The sequence below is a fragment of the Crocodylus porosus genome, unplaced genomic scaffold, assembly GCF_001723895.1.
Source record: "Crocodylus porosus isolate Cpor-Errol unplaced genomic scaffold, CroPor_comp1, whole genome shotgun sequence".
NCBI lineage: Eukaryota > Metazoa > Chordata > Crocodylia > Crocodylidae > Crocodylus > Crocodylus porosus.
Window position 1 is genome coordinate 18,897,591 of NW_017728907.1, and position 22,525 is coordinate 18,920,115.

Genomic DNA, 22,525 nt, shown 5'->3' on the forward strand with positions numbered 1-22,525 from the left:
TTTTTATGTACATGTTTTCTCATGAGGCTCTGCAAAATGGTGTTCATCTTCTAGTTAATGGATAAATGAGTGGTGGATTCTTTGATTTTTGTAATGAATCTTGTTAATAGGGAAGATCAGATTTTCTTGAAGTTACTCTGATTTCTCTGTTTGAGCCAAACCTTAAACTCAGGACTCACTGGAATTTTAAAAAGGAAAAAAAACTCCAGTTATCTCAAAAATTGTTCTTCCTAACCTCTTTTAAATTCACCAGTCTGGTAGATATAAAGATCGTTCTGTTTGATATAAATATCATTCTGTTTGAGTATCTGCACTCAGCTCTTCAGTTTTTATGCAAGTCTTATAAAGAGATCGGAAGTAAACTTCTGCATCTATTGAGGGACCGTGAAAATGCATCTTCCCCAGTTTAAAGACATTCTGACATAGATAAACATTCATATAGATTGTTTTTTCCTCTTAATGTGCTATATTCTAAATGAGACTTGCAAAAATCTTTAGTCTAATCGCAGAATGTACCTGCAATAATTTTACATGATATGTAAGGCTGTGGATTTTATAATGAACTTTGTGGGCAGTTCCTATAGGCAGCATGAGGGCTTCTGGATTCTAAGAATTTAAGGAAGTTTTAGTCGCTTATATTCAGCCTGACTATATCTATAAGACCTAGTTAGCCTGTGTGTGTGTTTAAATAAATGTGGTGCTCCACATTTACAGCTTATCTATCAGTCACAAACTATATTTAACATAATTGTGCACAAAATCAATAACAACCTAGTTTTGTTTGGCATTTCTTCATCTTTCCCCTTGCTTTTTTTCCCCCTTCAAATGTTTCTTTCGTTTCCTTGTATTTTTCCTGTATTTTGGCAAGCTTTTAACAATCTATCATACTCACTTCCTTTCATACTTCTCTTCAAAGGTACTTTGCTAATTCTTTGTGTACTGTCTCAATTTCATTCTTCCTTACAGTTTAAATTGGATGTTAAGACTTCTAAGGCAAAGGGGACATAAGAGGCTGCCTGTGCCCTCTGCTCTTGGTCATATGCCTACAAAAGAGTAAACGCTGTTTGTGCACTTGTGCAGCTGGTATTGTGCTTTTCTGTCTGCCTGGCCACCTGTGTACCTGCAGGCCTGATGTGCCCTCCTGATTCTTATATAAAGGACAAGCCTACTGGCTTTTCTAGTTTGCTCTGAATGCTCTATCTTGCATGCTGTGGTTAAAGTTGAAGAGTAGAGCAGATGAGATGAGACTTCCCTGTGTACAAATGCTGGGCAATGCAGTCCTCTAAACTTGTTACTGCAAGGTTTTGATGGCAAAAGTTAAAGCACTTCTGAGTAAGAGATGGACCCACACCTAAAATACTGATGGCAAATATCCCACAAATTCTGTGGGTTCAGTCCAGCTCTGCTTATGAGTAGGAAGAAGCAAAAGAAAACTTTTATCTTGATCCATATTAAGCTTTTTCTGGATTGAGGAGATGAGATTGTACCAGAATAAAGCCCCAAAACCAGTGCCATGAGAATGGCTAGGAAAGAAAGGTGTGCCTGAAATAGCTTTAAAAATGTTTGTGAGGTTTTCTTCAGCTCAATTGGTGTCTGATAGTAGGCAGAAAGAAAATGGAAGTGGAATAGTACACCTGTTTTTTTTGTCATTGATATTTGCTCTGACAAGTTGAAGTGGCAGAAAATCAGTCAACACGCAGTTCTGTTTCAGGTTTTTTTTTCTTGACTTGATTTTTAAGTATGACATCCCTTCCCTCTTTACCGTCTGGGGATGCAAATGTGCCATAAGACAAGGGACAGCTTAACCTTCTTCATATACCGATTAAAAAAATGCTGAGATTTTGAAAACAAGATGCATTTACAGCTTTCTACGCTTCTGTTCTCACACAAGAGCTGTTGAAAAACCTTCTTTTCAACAGAACGTTGATTCCAGTATGTTCTATGCAGCTTTTTCTCTAAGCTACAAATAGTGGAACTTGCACAGAAAAAGGCATCCATTTTTTTTTGGGGGGGGGGGAGTTGTTTGTTTGTTTGTTTGTTTATTGTTAATAGGCCTTTGTCCAGTCCTTGGAATTCTGATTTACAACTGCGTAACACACGATAAGTGAATATTCTTTTCAGGAGTTCTTGAAATAGTTTCTTTAATGAACACTGGAAATGGGAGTCTTTTATAAAGGTAAGTTATATCAAGTTATAAAGTTTAGGAAATTTGCTTTCCTGTCTCTGACACTTACAATGCAGGAAAAGTATACTCGCATGTTTAAATTCACTGTTGAATGACCAGTATAACTGCATTAACAACACATGCGCATTCATGCACGCACATCCTTTTTATTGGTCTAGCCATCTTCTTGACCAACATACAGAATTTGGTCATTCCCTTTATCTTCCATGGAAGGGAATCAAGCAGATTCTGCTGGTACTGATTCTGTGCAAAGGAGCGGGGGGAGAAAAGCAGTTTCTGAGACCATCAATGCTTGGCCCTTTTTTAACCCCATTCTCCCAGCTATATTGGTATCCAGCAACTTTGGTTTCCACCAAGACTCAGTGATACCCCTCACTTCACAATTGCCAGTCATGTTGGGGGAAAAAGAGGATGCCTACAAGAGACAGTAGGAAGGAACAAACATGAAAACAGATTTTTTAAAAACTTTTAAATAGTAAATGCTGGCGCTGAGAAAATAGGCTGATGGAACTGGCTAGGACTAGGTCTGGTGATGGGTGGGTAGGTGCATTACCAGCTTTCTCCTCCCACACAAACAATGTGTTCTGCATCTCAAATGTAATGTGCCATTTTCCCTGCTGTTCCATTATTGATCTCTGGTGCCCCTGTGACAGTCCACAGTAATCAGATCCTTGCTGTTCCATTTCAGTTTGGGACTAGGTTCAAATAAGAGACTACTAAAATTATCAGGCCTCCGAAATGGTAGAACGGAAGCAGGTAGGAACCCAGACCACAAGTCACTGCCTCTGCTCTGGTGGGCAGTTCTGTTGGTTGTTTGAAGATCCTCACAGACAAGTGACTTGTCAACATGAATGAGAATAATAAAAAAGATAGAAGAAAGAAACACAGTTTATACATCAAATATAAAAATGACATAGGAAGGCTTGTCTAAAGGTTTTGAAATAGCTGAAATTATCTGTATGGGAACCAGTGTGACTAGTTAGGGCTTGGCTTCCTTGGTTTGCCTTGAGTTCAGAGTATAATTAAATATACAGGAATACAGTCTGCCTCTTTGCTCTTTAAGAGTCATGCTAAATGGAACAAAAGACAATGCAGCCAGCCTAAGTGAAGGTCAAAGCCTGATGAGATCTTGCTGCTGCCCAGACTCATATCTTATGCAGTCAACAAGACTGTTGGTTCTCTGTGGAGCTCTGCTCCATTACAAACACATTGGCTGGATGGAACAAGTCTAATCTTTTCTGGCCAAATGACCCTGGGGTCTGCGAGTTGCACATTTTTAATTCTACAGTAGTGTCAATGCAGGATTTTGAATTGGTGAGCTAATATTAGTGCATCAAGGCAGCAAAGTGTGTTTGTGCACCAGTATTCTTTATGAAAAATGATGTGACTACTCAAACCTTTTCTCTTACTCTAAGAGGTTACTATTCTCATTATTCTTGTTTCTTAACTCATGCTTATAAAATTTATTTTAATTTTTTTTTCTAAATATGGCTTAGGGCTCTCTCCTCCTTTATTCCAGGGATTTTATGCAATAACAAGGACTTGAGTTGTTACCTACTTCCAGTAGGCTCATGGAATTTTTGCCTTTCCTTTTATTCTCAGGTGCTGAGAAAAAGAACTAAAGTGGACTCACAGGAACTAAAGCTATTTATCCCCCTGCAAAAACCAAATGTGTTTTTGACAGCTATTTCCCTAGTGCTTGGTCCAATAACAATGCTTCCATTACCGTGAGAGGTGTCACAGTGTAATGGACCTGCAGAAAAGGAAACTTTTACTTTTTAAATAAAGCAAAGTTAGGCTAAGTTTATATTATTTCACCAGTATTAATTTATGTCCCCTCAGGTCACCCAATAAAGTCCCCTTAGATTTCTTCGTACTCTTCAAATATGTATTGTTACAGGCAGTTATTATGCCCCTATCTATAAATCATGGTCCAGACAAGTTATGCACTATTTAATTAATAACCTCAAGAAATCAATCTTGCCAGCCTCTTCCATTTTTTTCTCTTCTCCTTTGAATTATTTCCAATTGACTGACATATTTTTGGTATTAAGGTGCCCAGAAATGTGTGTGTATTATCTACTTCTCACTTCCCCAGATATTTTAATGTTATTTCTCCATCCTAGCTGGCACTCACTGCACCTCTTTAATATAATCTCAAAATGTAATTAATGTGCTGTTTAACTTTTCTTTTGGATCATTAACAAAGATGTTAAACAAAACCTATCTTGTCACCAGATCCTTCAGCACTCTTGGGACAGCTCCTCTCAATTTGATACCTTGTTATTTATCATAATGAACCTTTTTATCTGGTCCTACGGTTAATTTCAGACCATGATATTAAGTTTAATCAATCTCATTTGAATTTTTTTTTTTTTTTTTTTTTACATAAGACTATAAAGATGGATTATCAAATGCTTTGCTGCAGTGTAAGGCCACATTCTGTCTGGCACTTCACAGGTGCACAAAATGTGTTCCTCCTCTCCAGCATAAGGAGAAAGACAGAATGTAGCTATTTTGCATTCCTTCAGCACACGCTTTGGGACATGTCTGTGCGCTGTGTCACCCAAGGAGGATGTGTCCAAATGGAGACACTCCAGTAACTGTGAATCATAATTTTGGCAATAAAAGTGTTGCATCCAGTGCAGTCTCCTTCATTTAAAAATTCAGTTTTAACCCTCCCCTTGCAAAAAACCAAAGTAATCGGGTATCTTGTGACTTTCTCTTGGTGAAACTATTCTGTACATCACCCATAGTTTTGTTGGTCTCCTTACGATTATGTTTATATCATTATATTAATATTCATTCCGGATTAAAGTTTGTCACCGGATATTAGTTTCTATGGTTCCTGCCCTCCCTCTCCTCGCTGCTCCTGTCAGCCAACAGGATGCTTAAGCATGTAAGCAGAGCCATTGAAATCAATAAGCCTTTTCTGTCTTAAGTTGTACACATATTGAAGTGCTTTGATACACTGAGGTCTGAAAAAAAAACAATATTATTCCTCCTCCATCCTGTTCTCCATAGCTTTCTGGCACTTGCTTGCCTCTCCATGAATTTTCACAAATGATTCCTAGTGGTTTGGTAACCTAATTCCTTTAGACCCCTGGAGTGCATATCATGCAGACCTCATGTTGTATATTCCTGTACTAGCTTTTTAATAATGATTAAATTGGCAAGGTCCTCATTATGCCTAATTTCCCATCTTTCTCTACTTTTCTTGTTAAACTCATTTTCCCCATAGTTGTTTACTTCGTTTTTTAAATTCATTAATTCACCTAGTTTTTTCTAAGGGCTTTTTCCATGGAATTTTTATAGACATTCTTCTACTCTCTCACTCCTTTGGCCAGCATGATATATTTTGCTTTTTTTGCTTCCCATATATTTCTTCACAAACCTGGGCTGTAGGAACATAGGACTAGAAGGGACCTCCTGATTCAAGTTTTGTCTCCTGCTGTCACAGGCACTGTGTTATGTAATCACTTTCATAAACTGATCAAACTCATTCTTAAAATCAGTTTATGGGATGTTCTTGCCCCCTGCTATACCTACTAGAAAATTGTTCTGTAACTTCATTCCTATGATGGTTAGAAACCTTACAGTTTTCATTATGGTCAGTTTTTACCTATTTAATCTTGTACCAGAGTTGTCCTTTAGCTTATTTAGTTAGGTTTGCTCCATGGTGTTACTGTTTACCTCTCCTGTTATATTGATAGACTGCAATAATATCCCTTCACAGTCTTCATTTTGCTAGGCTTGATAATCCACATTCTTCTAGTCCCTTAATGAAAAGGTTCTTGACTCTCCCTCCCCTTTTCTGCATCTGTTCCAGTTCTAACCAGAAGAGCACACAGTATTGCAGATGAGTCTCACCATGGCTTTTTTCAGTAGTACTAACACTTCCTTATCTCTGCTGGAAGTACCTCGCCTGATGCATCCTAAGGAACATATTTGCATTTTTGTGGCTGTAACTCAGCTCATGGTCTTGCTGTGATCAACTAGTAAACTTGGGTCCTTCTCCACTTCTCCTTTAGTTTTACAGCTGAAGGGTCTCATTGTATTGCAGAAGTGTTTGTGGTTTGTGTCCAAGTGCATGACACTGCATTTTTTAATACTGAATTTCAAGCCATTTCTAATTACTCAAGTCCTCAAAGCCATCCAGGTTTTCCTATATGAAATCTTGATCTTCCTCCTGTATTGACAGTGCTTCTCAACATGGTCTTATCAGAAGATTTAATCAGCACATTCCTTTTTGTACCAAGACCATTAATGAAAATATTAAATAATGTCAGTCCCAAAACTGATCCTCGAGGAACACACCAGCTCCAATTCTGTGTGCCAAATCCAGGGCCATGCACCAGGTCTGGCCACAAACTGACCTTACATGCTAGACTGATTCAGCTAACAGAACCATATCATTTGCTGAAGGACTCCTCGTATGTCCAGAAACGTGGCAGTGAGAGAGCAACAGCAGTATTAATTGCCAGGGCTCACAAAGCTGCAGCAATTAACACTGCCTCACTCCCCTGCCACAAAATTTCCAGACTTGTGGGGATCTATATTTTTCACATATAATGCAAGCCCCAATTTCCCCCAGCTGGCTTGTGGGAAACGGGGTGGGAGGGAAGGTGCATGTTTTATGTTTGGAAAATATGGTAGTTTCCTGTATAGTACCATATCAAAATTGTATTGGTTTCCACGTAGAGGAGGCTGCCTGCATTTCTTTAGCCTGGGGGAAAAAATACTGAGTTTAACAAAGAGTGCTATCAGGTTAGCCTGGAAGGATTTCCCTTTGGTAAACCTATACTGCATTATATCTCATTTTCCCTATACCCCCATGTTTTTATCCTTTCCCTGAAAATCTGTTGTAAACACTTGCACACTACTGAGGTCAAACCTCCAGCTGTTCAAATCACCTTTTTCCCTCCCTTCTTAAATATGAGCATCTGGTTTTCTCTAGCCAGATGGTACCACCCTGATTTAAGAGTGTTGTTAAAAATAATCCTAAACATGCAAGTTAGGTGCTAGTTGTTTCAGAATTTGGGGCTAGAAAAGTTACCAGCTCCCTCCTACTTCGGTGCATTTAGCTCCTGGGTTTTTTTCCCTTCCCCATCTTTGTTGTGGTAATGTGTAGTTGCATAGCTTTTTTCTCATCTGTCTTACCATTGGCCTTGTTCCTGGCATTATGCATACAAACGTTTCAGTTGTTTCTTACTGATCACCCCCTGTATCTTACCTAAATAACTGCATTTTATACGTGCCATTTTCTTTGCTACTAGCTCTTTTCTTTTCCTTGCTATCCATCCTACTACTAACTGCTATTTTTTGCCATAACTGTGTCCTCATTTGCCTACTCTTCCTTTTGCTCTTTTCTTTTCCTTGTTATCCCTCCTCCTGCTCACTGCTATTTTTTGTCATAACTGTATCCTCATTTGCCTGCTCTTCCTTCTTCTCCTGTATGCTCAAACCAGATATGGAGAATCTCTCAGGTTTCTCCCAGTCTTTCTTCCTTCACTTTTCAATTTAAAGTTGCTCTTATCAATTATGCTAGCCTCAGTCTGAGAGAGCTGTTTTCCCAGATACTCAAGCAGAGTCCATCCTTTAAAAAGAATCTTACTGTCAATGAATGCATCCTAGTGGCTGAACTCCCCAAAACCTCCTGTACAAGGCTCATCCTTGAACTATCTGTTGTTATCTTGTCTTACCTTCCCCCATGGTTTTGGAGTGATTACAAGAATTCCACTGAAAACACCTGACCCTGCACTCCTTTGAGCATCTTCCCCAGCCTAGCCTAGATATCCTTGATCCATTCCAAGAGGAATCTTGCAGTCCCATTTGTTCCCTTAAATTATTATTTCCTTGCTTGCTTTAGGATCCTTTTAAATGTCACGGTTGCACTCCTGGAAGAGGATACCATGTACCCCTATGAGACAGTACATCTTTTTGTTTTTTTGAATCTGCTCTGATAATCTGTCTCCTTTCATCTTGAGGCAAGCTTTCCTCTTTCTTGTTCCATCATCGTCTGTCTCTGCCTGTTCCCTTTTCTTTATTCTCTAGTACAACAAGCCTATTCCTTGATACTGCTTCCAGTCTCTTCATCTGTCTTGTCTTCATGGTTCAGGGGTTCTAAGGTGTGCCCTCTAGGTGTCTCTTTCTTCAGAAAATGCCTGCAAATTGTCAGCATCATAGCCAGCTTCATCTCTCCTCTCATTCATCATGTGCTAAAAACTGTGTCTGAACTCGGTCAACTGCATCTCCTGTTCCCAGATCTTCTCTTTCTTGAGCTCTGTGAGGAGGCGATGCATGAATGTGTATTTTCTGTGAGGAGCATATTCTAGCTTCAGCATCCAGTCATCTTTAATCATGCTATTCTTTGGGTCTTCTCCATTGCTGAGCAGTTGCCATCATTGTCCTCCTTGTTGCAAAAACACAGAAATAAAAGGAAAGACCTCCCCCAACTTGAACTCTCTTGCAAACTCCCTGGTTTGCTGATCCTCAGGGGTTCCTGAAAGCTTAGCTTTTCATGCCTTTTGCCTGAGTCTGCCCAACCCTGTAAGTAATTAGGCCCAAGAGAGATCAGCCTCTCAGCCTGTGAGTAGCAAAGTTTGTTACATTCACAAGCTAGGGACAGACATTCAGAAAGCCTGAATTGATTCAATCTTTGCAGGTTAGTTTAACCTGGCTAGACTGAGCCAGTTTGTAACCAGACAGGCATTCTCTCTGGACTGAGGAAATTCAGGTACATGCCTGCAGTGGCTCACACTAGAAGCCAGCGGGTGCTAGAGCTGCCCTCCCTTCCCTTGTATAGTGCTGAGCTGAGGGTGGGGTGTGGCCAGGTCCCAGCAGCACATTCTGATTATGGAGGTTGGCCAGCACCATCCCAGGCTTTTGCCTGCTTGCTGCTCAAGGGGCGGGAGTGTTGGCAGCCCCCAGGCCCCTGCTAGCACTGTGAGGTAAGGGGGTGAAGAGGGGTTCAGTGCATGCATCTGTTGATGAAGTGGAGCTTTTCAATCTCCCTTCCTGCTTCTTTATACTGTCTGCAGCAAACCAAGCAAGCAAACAAACGGGGCTGATAACAGTCTTTATCACTTAATCAGCAAAACAATAGCCCCTCTCCATTAATTCAAACTCTTCTTAAACAGCTCACTGGCTGACCTGTTGATTAGCTCCAAACAGCCCTAAGTGGTTACTGTTCTCTCTGCCTGTCCCAATGAAATTGGAAATGCACAAATGTCTGCATTAGCTAGCCTACCACATGCCTAGGATCCATGGGGCTGGGGTCCCTACTGTGGGAGATGGGGAAGGAGGGAAGGAGAGGGGAATTTCCTGCTTGAGCAGTGAGGTGGGGTAGGGCAGGGGGAATCTAGGCAAACTCTGCTGTGCCTGCAAGTCTCTGCCAGAGCTCCAGCCAGGGAGCAGAGCAGAGAGGCCAGCCCTGCTGTGGAGCAGAGAGCCCCACCCAGCCCAGAGAGCATGCCAGGATGCCGGGGGTTTATCTGGTTTATCTTAAACAAGCAAGGGGTCTGGGATGACATTGCATAAATCAGTTTGAGCCAAATCATTTAAGTCTGTTACTACATTCAGCCAGGTTTAGCTCAACCTGGTTTCAGCCATTTTCAAACTGGTTTATGTGCACTGAACATCTGTTCAGTTATAGGTTTAAACAAGTTTCTGATCACTTCAACTGGTTTGTGTGTAATGTCTGTCCCTAGCCCCAATAGCTACATACCACAAGCTGCAGCCAAACAAGCCTCCATCCAACTGATACATGTTCACTGACCCAGTGAACATTGTCTTTTCCTTAGCTGGTTCAGGTCCTATACCCAGTAACCAAATACCCTGTTCCCTACCTTCCATTGGCTGTTACAGTAGATTTGTGACCCTCTTAGTTTTTTGCTTAATACCTTACATGTTCTCTAGTTCCTCTTCAAATATTTTTTCTTCTTCACCTCTTTGAGCAAACTATGCTGAAGCTACAGTGGCTGTCACTTGGATTTCAGTTTTGTAATGCAGTTGTGAACTGCTGAATTTTGTTTGCAGTAGTGCTGCATTTTCCAGTCTTTCTCTACACACATTGTAATACATCCTTTTGCGCCATGTTGAGCAGTCCCTTAATACTACATTAAAAATGTAAAAATTCTTAAAGGTGTACTTCTGTGTTCTTTGGACCTCTTCCTTTCTACACTTAATTACATTGTTGCTCACAAAAATATGGGAATTGACATATCAAAGGAAATGACTTGTTCGTCTTGGTCTGCATCTTTCCTGTGATACTGACCAGTGCCAGGTACTTCAGTGAAGGTTTAAAATAATGCATCTGGTCAACTGTACAGAGCTGTTCCACTGGATGAAAATTCCTTCCTGACCTTAGCTGGCAGTCAGCTTGTATCCTGAAGCATGATGATTCTTCTCTCCCCTGTTATTTTTAAACCTGACTAATGCAGCTGCATATGTTGTTCTTATATAAATGTGTAATCCTTTTTTAATCTTACTGAAACATTTGTTTCTGTAATCTCTTGTGGCAAAGAATTCTATAGACTGAGTATGGCTAGCATGAAAAAGAAGATGCCTCCTGTTGCATATTTTAAATTTGCTGCCTGTCATGTTAAGTTACTCCTTGATTTTTGTGGAATGCAACAGGGTGAATGGGGAGCCCAATTAATTTTTATTGCTTTATTTTTCTTTACCTTGGATCCTTTGTTTGCTATCTAAAACAATCTTAGTCTTCAAATCTATGTATGTTTGTAAATCCTGCTCCTTTTTGCTTCTAATCAGGTTTGTTCTACTCCTCTGGACTCTATTCTCTTACTGAGATGAGATGACCAGAAAGCATTTGGTATTTGGTGTGAAACTAGTGTTTAATTTTTATTTAATACTACTTTATCTTAATTGTGTTTTATTTTTTCCCAATACATAGCAGATCTGTTTTTAGTGCTGTTCATTGAGATGGCCTCTTCATAGAGGTTCTAAGTGACTTCTAGTGCCATTTTTATCAGTTTCTATCCTATTTGTAATCTCTCATAACACACACTATTTTTGATCAGCATGCCAGCATATATCTAGTGAGCTTCCTGTACTTCTTTTTTCTCATCAGATCAGTATTCCTAGAACCTTCCAGATTGCCTCATAATTATCTATGTTTCAGTACAATAAAAACTTGGTTGTTACTTTAATCTGTCCACTTGGCTGCTGATTTATATTTATTAATGTGTTCTGCGAAGAAAGATGACCCTCCTTCTTTTAAGTACTCATCCCTAGAGTTCATTTCCTCCTCCCCTGACTCCTCTTCTTCCTCTTCCCCCCCCAGCTTCCTTCCACATTTGACATCTTCAGTGTTTTGACTTCCTGTTTCTCTACTAGAGTTCGAGCACATGGCAGTAGGGTGATCACGCATCCCGAATTCAGTGGGACAGCTCTAAAATGGGAACATCAAGTGGCAGTCCGAGGCTGAATGACTTTAGAACATCATTTGTCCTGGATTCCCAGGATCCTGTGCTGGAATCTTGGTTTTCTGTTCACTGTGGAAAAACATGAGAAACAGCTGTTTTCCCCTTGCAGTCTGGCAGTGTTCCAGCCTGCAAGGGGATGCTTGGAACAGGGGAGAGCCTGAGGCAGGGTGCTATGTTTGTGTGTGTGCACATGCACATGGCTGGGGATACAGCCAGGCAGTGTGGAGAGCAACTCCCTGCAGGTAAGTCTATGGCGGAGGGAGATTGAAGCCCCCACAGTGAGGGGGGGAGTGGGGTAGGGTTGGCAGTTGGGGTTAGGGGTGCTGCCCAGCTAAGGTAGTGCATAGGGCCCTAGGCTGGGATGGGACTACATGGCTGTGGGACTTGGTTGTGGAGTGGGACAGAGGTGGCTCCCCACTGCTGCATGCACTCCCAGGCAAGGGGCATGGAAGAGCAGGGACCCCTCCAGGCTTGGGCATAGGATCAGGGCAGATGTGGGCTGCCTGCTGCGAGCTCAGAGTTCCACACTCTACTGCCCTTTCCCAGGGACCTCCATAGCCCAGCAGGCAGGACCCACCATACAAAGGCAAAGAGACTTGGTGGTGGTGCTGCTGGGAGTCCTGTGCGGGCTGCGCCACCACCAGCCCTGCTGCTGTCGGGTGGATGCGGTGCCTCACCATGGTGGCATGGAACTCCCAGGAGGAGGGCAGCAGGGTGGGGAGCCCCAAGCTTGCAGCAGGCCCACATCCATCCCCACCCCCTAAGGCCTTGGCTCAGCTCTGCTCTGGCTGTGCCCCTGGTGGGGATGAGGCTTGTGTCCCACCTTTTCATTTTTAAAAGGTGGTCACCCTACATAGCAAGATTTTTCACCTTGGTTACCAAGTTTTCTCAGTAACCACTTACGATAAATTTGTGAAAACCTGTAAGATTATATAAAAAGGAAAGTTCTCTTACCATTCTGCACTAGCTAGAAGACACTGTCCCATGCAACTTGAGGGCCATTGGAATAATTTTTTCCATCCATCATCCCTTACCCTAAGACAGGAAGAATCAAAAAGCCTCTTTTAAAGTTTCCTACACTGTACTGTTGCTTATATCAGCAGCAGCAATGGAATGTTACTATTATATGTTGCTAAAATATAAAATCCTAAATGCACGTGGCATTTTGCAGTTGCTTTAATGATGATGTCCCTGCGCCAAGGAGATTTATATAATTTAGGTTTCAGTGTTGCTAGAAAAACACCAAGCAACCCTATTGCATATCTATGCTGAGAACTCCAGTCACTGACTTGTTTTTTCTTGACCCGTGCTGATATTGTCGAGTTTTATTGGCCCTTGTTAGGATGTTACTGAATTCACCATTGATTATGAAAATGGCAGTTTGTTACCTGTTTTCTCTGGAGAGAAGAATACATATATGTATAAAGTGGTTATGTATTTTTGTTCACAAGATGTTGTTTGTGAAGTTATTTGGGAATTCATATGCTGTTTTCCAGGTGATTGTCTCTTACTACTGGGATACAGGAGAAAACGTCTTTTCTCCTAACAGAGGAGTTGACTACAAATGTGGAATAGTACAAGTTTAGAACTGCCTTTCTCTATGCCTTTTCCTCTCCCCCTTGGTTAATTCCTGGCTTCTTCCTTTTCTTGCTGAAAAGTGCATTTGCAAGGTCTGACTTGATTCATCGCTTACTTGGTGGCAATCTCATTCAGACAGAAAATAGTGAGTCTGTTTAATCTATTTCTCTAACTTAAAAATAAGGTGAAGATGATTCTTAATTGACTTTGAACTATTTGTATTATTGGATTTTCATGTCCCTTGCATTTCACTCATCCTTTGACCAAGGCACTGTACCAAAAAAAGAAAAAGACAAAAGTGAGATTCTGCTGATGTGGTTTTGAGGGGGGAGAAAGTTGGCTTAAATTAAATTTTGCCATTTTCCCATTAGGTGTGGAGTGTTAAAGCGGTCTAAGTAGACTGATTAGAGCACAGCTCTTGTAGTTATTCTCTTGCTGTTTGACTCTTCACAACACCTGCATTTGCACAGTACTGTTCATCTTCAAAGTGCACTGCAACTTGTTACCAGTAATGCTCACAAGCACCTTAATGTGTTGTTAATATAGTCTCAACTCTAATTTTAAGTTTGCATAATAACCTAGGGTGTCTAAGACGTATTGAGAAGTTTCTGTCATGTTTAAACTGTGTGGGTTTTTTGTTTGTTTTTGAAACCTGACCCTGTGGTGTTTTAGTCTCATGCAAAGCATGACAAGTAATGGATGTTTAATTGGCAAGGCTGATATGAGAAATATATGACTAGCATAATGAAAAATAAAGTCAGAATTTTAGTTTTGCTGCTAATAATCTAAGACATTGGTAGTAACAATGTTCAGGATTTTCTTTCACAGAAGACTGATTAAAATAATCTTTTAATTATGGTATCAGAGGACATTGTTCAGGTGGCATTAAAAGTTGTATGCTTTTCCCAAGTTGAACAGTATTTGGTGCATGTATAAGCTTGTTTTTCCTTCAGAATTTCTGTTGGCATGTAAATATCAAAAAGCTCACCTTGGTTTTTATGGAATGCGAGTGAATTATTTGTGCTGCTCTCAGTGTGTTTATCCCTAATCACTGGGCCTATATTATCCCCCAGTTAGGTATAGGAAGCAGGTAAGCTGTAACCAAGTTAATGTGTCTGGGAGAAGTTTAAAAAAAAAAGTAAGTTTGCTTTTTATTTTAGCAGATTTTATCTGCTTAGCCAGAAATCTGTTACATGGCTAAGTACAGACAGTCAAAAAGCCCAAGGCAGAATCAATTCAGCCTATAGCTTTTTCTAAACTGAGTCGATTGAACGGATAAGAGCTGAACTGATGTTCAGTTTTCAGTTGGAAAAGGCAGAAAGGCCTACGCTGACCCAGACCAGAAGGCCAGAAATGGGGTGCTAGAGCAGGCTTCCCAGCCTGCCCCTACAAGGGGAAAGATCCCCCCTCCTAGTGCTGGCCCCCCAAGCCAGGTGGCTGGCCACAGGAAAAGCCTCACACCTCCCTAGGCCGTCCTGAGATTCCCCCAGCCTAGGTTTGCCCAGCTTCAGGGGGACGAGCGAAGGCAATTCCTCCCCTGCAGGGGAGTGGAGGAAAGGAGTCCCCACTCCGAGTTGTCAAGCCTAGTGTCTGCCCACATGGGGGGACCCCTGCATTGAGGAACCCCTGAGCCCTGGTCTACCCAGCTGCAGGGGGAGGTGATTTCCCCCTGACCTGGGCCAGCCCAAGTCACTTATCTGCAGGAGGGAGGGGGGAACAAAGCCCCCATCCCTGTCTTGGCCCTCCAAGGTGGGGTCTTCCCAGCCTACTTACCCCCTACCCAACTCTGCCACCCAGCACAGGCCGCTCAGTGTGTCCCACCAGAGCCTGGCACCAGCAACAAGCAGCAAGATGTACTGGGCAGCCCAGAGAGCTTGCACCAGCTGGTGGGGCCTGATCCTGCCCTCTACAGAGCACTCCTGTCCCTGATGCCTAGCGCAAGCTCCGCAGGCTGCCTTGTACATCTTGCTGGCTGCTGCTTGTACCAGGCAGCAGGGATGGAAGTGCTCTGTAGAGGGTAAAATCAGGCCCCGCCGCTTGCCACAAGCCCCCCAGCCAGCCTGGTCATGCCTCCAGAGCCCAGCAACAGCAGCAGCTGGCAAGATGTGCTGGGCAGAACCTGATTCTTCTTTCTATGGAGCCAGCCTGGCTGAGCAGGGAAAGCACCCTAAGGTCTACCTCTCCTCCCCACACCCCCAGCTGGGAAGACCCCAGCTTGGGGGGCCAAGATAAAGATGGGGGGCTTCATTTCCCCCTTCCCTCTGCACATCAGTGACTTGTTCCAGCCCACCTTCATGTAGGGGGATGAGGGGGAAATCATCCTCCACAGATGGGCAGACCAGATGCTGGGCTTAGGGGCCACTCAGGACGGGGGGACTCCTTTTCCCCTGCCCCTAGGGGGTCAGTGACTCAAGCTGACCTCTCCTGGGGGGCAGAGGCAACGCTTACAGAATTACATATTACGGCTTGGGACTGGGGCTGGGGGCCATATCCCTCCACTGCTCCCTGCCTCCCCCCACGGGACTGACAGGTACAGGGAGGACCCAGCTGGGGAGCAGAGGCATTGCTGCCTCGGCTCCATGACAGCTGTGGAGTGGAACTGGCCTCAGCTCATCCAGAGCAGACAGCACAGGCAAGGCTAGCCTGCCTGCAGGGGAACCCCAATGCTTTCTAGGATGCTGGGGGGCTGGGACATAACTTGAGTCAGGAGGGGATCTGGGACAGGAGTTCTATTGACTGGTTTAACTTAAATCAGTTAAGTCTGATAATACATCCAGCCAGGGTCATCTTAAACCGAGTATGGCCATTTTGAAACCAAATTATGTGCACTGAACTTCTGCTCTGTTACAGGTTTAAAGTGGTTTCTGATCACTTATACTGTTTTATGTATAACTTCTGTCCCTAGTGCATATGTTCAGCTTTTGAATGCTGTTAGAGACAGTTGATGTTTTGTACCGAAGGATACAATTTGCACAGTAAAAAGAAAAGTCCATTGTTCCTTAAAATGTAAAATGCAACAGGAAAAATTATTAGAATAAACATTAGGACAAGTGAACATTCAAGGTCCATCACTAGCAGGGATGCATGTTCACCCACTTAAAAAGTTTTGTGGGCCCCATCCTGATTCTTGCCTAATTTGTTGTTAAGAGAACTGACCTGTTCAGTTTCACGGCATCTGCACTTCACTGAGAAGTGTTGGCAAAAAGCCAAGGTCCACCAAAGCTAAATCCCAGTAGCTGGTCGTATTATCTTTCATGTGGGGAGGTCAAACTAAATGAAAGTGCCTTTGAAAATGCCTTAAATTTTTTAGTTGAATTCTAACACTGGCCCCAAGAGAAGCCCAAGAGCATCTATTGATTCTACATTTTTCAAAGGTACTTTGTCAAAACCTGAACCAAAAGTCCAGGGACCTGGATAAAGTTTAAGTGACTTACACAGTTACAAATATCACTTCTCTTTTGACAACTTCCACCTTCTCCTATTTGACTATATGTGCACACACGTTTATAATGTGGGTTCACAGCCTTTTTTATGGTTTTGGGGATAGGGCAGCTTTTGTGTGTTAGTTCAGCATTGGAGCACTCAGGTGGCTGTTTGCCCCTCATTTACCAACTTGGTAGGGTGCTGTTTTTGAAAGGTCATTGTCATCACCCCACTATCCTGGAGGGAAGGCAGCCAGCTTCAAGCAAAGTTTAAGCAGTTAAAGGGAACAGACTTATACCAATGCAGTTACCACCTTATTGTTAATAAAAATTCCCCAGGATCATCTCAAGAGTCATGCAAGGGCCTCTGCAGGGACTTCTCAAGCATAAACATTAGAAACAAGTTTTAGCTGCTAATAACTGGGGAAAGGAGTCAATGTGTCCTTACAGTAGGAAGATTCTGTAGTCAGTTTTGGAACAGATGAGAGGTTTTTAATATGTGCAGCCCACTTACACAGTCATCAGAGTTTGAATACGGCTGAGGGGGTTGACTGTCTTCCTGTCCTCACTGAAGAGTTAGTGAGTAGGTGGCTGGTGAGACGTAGGAGCTTTCTTTAGGTTTTAGCAGTGTGTGAACCACTCAGCCTCAGAAACACTTATACACATCTGAAAATTCATCATGGTCCTTGTCATCCTCCATGTTAAGAAGAGTTAAGAAAAGGAGGGAAAAGAATAACCAGGTTGAGTTAGAAACTGGAGTGAGAGGAGGAGGAGGTGAGAGTGCTGTAAGAGAAATTAGGTGAGGAAAAAAGAGATTTCTAAATATATAAGGGATGAGAAGGGTAAAAATAGAGGCAGATGTATTTGTTTTCTAGCTAAACAAACTCCCTCCCTCGCTCACCCTCTCAGAGTAAGGTAATAGTCCTTCCTGTGGATATTATACATTAGGCGCACTTTCTTGTTCAAAATTCAGAAGGTATGTTAGATGGCTCAGACTGGAGGCCTGAAAATACACTGTTCTTCTGATGCAGTGATCTAATGTTTATGGCTTCATAAACTGAGCTAACCAGGTGTGTTACTCCAGCTGAGTCAGCCAAAGACCGTAAAACATTTGCTTTGGCAGTGTTCTGTTGAGAGCGTATAGAAGACCCTGTTCCTTTCAGATTTGCTGACTCTGGAAGGCATTTATCTCTGCGCTGGAAAAATCAGCTCTGGCAATGTCTGTGAAGGATGGCTTCACTTCTTCCCTCATTCAGCTCAAGAACGGTGCCTCGCCAGTGTGGGCTGCAGAGTAAAGCATGGTTGATATCTGATAGAATAAGGTGTTGGGTACAGTTAGGTATTAACTGTGCTTTACTAGAACTAATGTAGAAATATGTTCATCCAGACCAGAGTAATAAAAAAACAAACAAAACCATATTCATTGTAAGTGAGGGCGGGGCTGCGTTTGAAATTTTTGTAAGTTAAGTTTCATTGACTTTGTGTTGAAATAGTCTACTAAGTCTGGCACATTCCTTTTACCACACTGTTTTTCTGCCAACAAAAACAGTTTCACTTAAGGGTGTTTGATACACCTCATAACTGCTGTAGAAGAATGGGATGACATTTCTCTGTATGACTTCCATCAAGGAGAACAGATTGTTCAAGCAATAAAATGTCGCTTAATCCAATTGGATTAGGGACTTCTACATTTCCTTTGACTGTACCCAGCAAGAGAAAGAGAGTAGTTTTTAAGCCTCCCCCCTGCCCACATACATGCATATTACATTTAAAGCATGATTAACCAGGTAGTCATGTCTTTAAATTGTGACCCAGCCACACGCTCAACCAATGAATGGCATGATAAAACCAGCAATATGTTACAAAGTCATTCCCCAGAAAATGCATAATAACTTTGTAGCTTGTTCTAATCATGCCATTTAATTGAATATGTGGCCAAGTGCTCCCTTGTGGTTGAAAGCCCCATCAACTGAGGGGCTCCCAGCCAGAGGGGTGCACCATCTGGTGCCAGCCCCACAGCTGACAAGGCTTGCAATGGTGGCAGTGTTGTCAGCTGTGGGACCTGCCAGGGAGAATGCTGCCTCCCCTGCGAGCCGCCTCAACTGTAGGCTTCACAGTAGGGGCAAGTGTCTTCAGCTGGCAGCGGAGGCCGTGGGAAGGACACCGGCACCACCGCAAGACTCACAGCTGTGGCAGCGTTCCCCTCAGGCCACTCACAAAATCTTTTCTCAGAGCCTTATCCTTGGAATATATACACATGCATTGCAGGAGGCATGACTGTGGGATTGCGCATTATCGCTAGTGCAGGGGAGCCTGGGATCACAATCCTGATGGCTTGGCTCCCATGGTGAGAATACTGCTACACTATGAGTGTCGTGAGGTGCAGGGCTCATAGCAAGGGCAGGGTGGGGGAATGCTGCTGCTACTACTGCAAGCCCCACACCTCCTGGAGGCTCTCAGCGGGGGCAGAGTCCTTCCCACCGTGAGCCCCGCAGCCCCCAGTGGAAGTCCTGCAGCTGACGATGCTTGCAGCAGAGGCAGCAATCCTGGTGCTACCCCTGTTGCGAGCACCGCAGCACATGTGGGCTGAGAGGCTCACAGTAGGGCAGCAAGGAAAACCCTGCCAAGCTTGCCCCATCAGCTGCAGGGCTTGTTGGCACAGGGGCCAGTGCAGGGGGAGCCTGAGATAGTGATCCCAGGTTCCCCCTCCATCAGTGATAGGGCATGATCCCACAATTGCACCTCCTGCCATACATGTGGAAAGGGGGCCTAAATGTTTGCAGTTTGGCATTGTGGGGCTTAAAGAACTAAGGAGATGTAAGATTAGATAAGCAAGCATTTAGCACAGTGGTCTCCAACCTTTTTAAGTAGCAGATCACCTTTGGCGTTTAAAAGCAATGCAATATGTACCGTGCTCTGCTGCCACCCTTCCCACCCCCCACCCAGTAGGTAGGTCTGTGGGGAGGGAAGGGGTGGGGCAGATGGAGGCAAAGGGAGAAAAAATTATTAGAGGGAGTGCTTCCCCAGCAGGTAAGTCCCACCCAGCCAAGGCCCCACTCAACTTACCCCTGCTCCTATCTCTGCAGCGCTGTCCTTCACCGTAGGTGCCTCAGTCTAGCCCCTGTTCCTTCCCTCCCCCATGGACTGGCCTGCTGGGCATGGGGCACATGTATGCATGCCTGCAGGCACTCAACCTCCCCCCCCCCCAGCCTTGGATCTACTCCAAGAGGCTTTGAGATCTACCGCAAGAGGCTCCAAGATCTACTGGTGGATCGAGCTCCCTTGGTTGGTGACCACTGATTTAGCAGTTTCTAGAAAACTGTGGGTAGGTGCAGCTCTCCCCATGCTCTCATAAAGAAGTTCTAATGCGATTATCTTGTAATGACTTCTGTTATGCAGTAGAAACTTTGAAATGTCAGGTCACTTGTCTTGGTACTAGAACTCCTATTGCCATATAACTTTTGTTTTACCATAATTACATTCTGATAGGTTTATTATGTTACTAAAGAGACATTTTTGATTTAGAGAAAGAGATTGATGATGCTGTGAGATTCAGCTAGATCTCAACCCCAACCTTAATCCAGAGTAATGTTTGGACTCATTAGTGCTTTAGATTTTGGTCCCAAATGATGAGAATTTTATGACACTGTTTGTTCTTGTAAAATTTTAGCTGTATATAATCTGGCAAGTGCTATCTGAATGCAAGTGTAGTAGAATTTCATAAATTGGTAAATTTTCCCCTGCTGGTTTTGAAATGTGGCCAAAAAAATATTAAAAGCCTTGGGGCAGCTCTGTGAAGAGGAGTTGAGACTAATTCAAGGAATCCTTAGTGACAGTCTTACGCAGTAATGAGACTTTAATGAAATTCGCCTGTAACATGAATGACATTAAATTACCATTTAAATCTGTTGCATAGCAAAGATGTTGTTAAATGTATTCTGCATTTTATGTATAAAGTCCTCCTATAGAAAATTCCATGATCACTGACTATGATAGTCACCACTTTGTTTAGGTTCAGTGACAGCCTTAAAGATTTAGTCGTAGCGTTCATAAGAATGGCAGTTTTACTTCCTATGCCTTGTCGTTTTAGGGCTTCTTTAGTAAACGTCTGAAAGGCTCCATCAAGAGGACAAAGAGCCAGTCAAAGCTGGACAGGAATACAAGCTTCCGTCTTCCATCTCTCCGTAATGCTGACGACAGGTACAATTCTATATACCTTCCTAAAAACAGACCTTGATTTCAACTCTGTGCTTGCAATAGAGCTTGAAAAAGTGTGCTAGTCATTTATAAGCACATGCACAAACTGAGTGGAATGAAGGGCTCCAAGAATCTCTCTTTTTTTTTTTTTTTTTAAGGTACATGTTTCTGCCCTTTTAATTGTTAAATTATTAAATGGTGTTTGTCATTCATAAGTGTATTGATCTTCTAGAACATTGTTTCACTACAAGCCTTAGAGGAGTTGACAAAAGATTTGGCATAAACATCTTAAGTAAAATATCTTCTTGTTCTTTAACACCTCTCTTTGTGGATCACCAAACAAGTTAAAAGCATTAAGTTCCATAAAACCTTAGAGAAAATTGTTCTGATGTATGCAAACGCTGGCCTCCATGCACTGGTGCAGTGTAGTTACATAAATGGTTGCACCCGTTTATTGATATTTTCATACCACTGCAACCCCTTGATGCTTCTACGTGCACAGTGTATCAAGGAAAAGTTGTACCAATGTGCTCAAATCAATGTAATTACTAGTGTAAAATGTCAACACACACACCAGTGCATTTATAGTAGGTGTTTGAGCTAGTGTCAATGAGTGATGTAGACTTAGTGGTGTGAAGTTCTCTAATGGAAATGCAGTGTCTGTTTTTCAGAAAACTGGAGGACATAGGGTCACCATTCCCCAAATTAGGTAGTGTGATTATATGTATACCATAACTTCCTTCAGGAATATGTTTGATTTTTGCTGGTAACTTGTTTACCAGGTTCAGATCTGTTTTTTCTGACACTTTGATCAAGTGTCTTTATCATCTTAATTAGAACCCAAAAGCATGTTATTCCATAAGGGCGTGTCCACACGAGCGTGCACAGACATCTTGCCCCACCTCAAACCCCTTTGAGGTGGGGCAACAGGCCCATGCGGGAACAAAAAAATGTTCCCCACGCTGCCAACTTGCGGCACAGGGAGAAAATTAGACCCCTGGATATCCAGGGGTCTAAAAAAAGTGAAGTATAAAAAAGCGGGGCAGGGCACAGTTCCTGACTATGCCTTGAGGCAACCAGAGGCTGGGTCCTCCAAAGAGACACTCTGGCTGCCAAAGTGTCTCTATGGTTGCCCCTTGCCCTAATGTTGAAACATGCCGTTGGCCAGGCCATGTGTTTCAGCACCAGGGCCCCAGTGCTGGTGAGTAAGGGGTCAGGGGGCTGGAGGAGGGGGGAAGGGACTGTGGGGGGGACCCCTAACAGCCCGGTCCCTCCTGCCGCCAGCCCCCGCCCAAGGCCCCTGACTCTTGCTGGGGCTGACCCTGCCAGCCCATCCCCCCAAGCCCTCCCCATCCCTGCCCCCCCACTGCATACTATAAAAACAAAAAAACCCAGCACTTACCGGCAGTTGAAGCTGCCATCTGCTGACTGGGACCCCCGCCCACACAGTGTGGGGCAGGGTGACAGCCACAGCGACCCCAGCCCGGGCCCTCCTGCCCTTGTGCTATCCTGTGGGGCTCTCTTAGGAGGTCCCGGACTCCCCCCTCCGCTTCTAAGGTAAGCAGAGGCGCTTTTTTTTTCCATTTTTTTTTGTTCTTTTTTGGGTTTGTTTTTTTTTAAGTGATGGTGCCTGGGGTTGTGGCGGTAGCCTTGGGGCCCTGGGGGTGCAAGTTGGGGAGTGGGGCTGGGTGGTGAAG

General features: G+C 43.2%; 1 protein-coding gene across 1 annotated transcript in view; it reads left to right on the forward strand.

Annotated features, from left to right (window-relative positions):
* RASAL2 (RAS protein activator like 2) overlaps positions 1-22,525 on the forward strand; it is a 145,474-nt gene that overhangs the window by 72,466 nt on the left and 50,483 nt on the right. Inside the window, exon 4 of the mRNA XM_019530900.1 lies at positions 20,722-20,831. Within this exon, the coding sequence (XP_019386445.1) occupies positions 20,722-20,831 (110 nt within the window). The remainder of the gene's footprint in view (positions 1-20,721; positions 20,832-22,525) is intronic.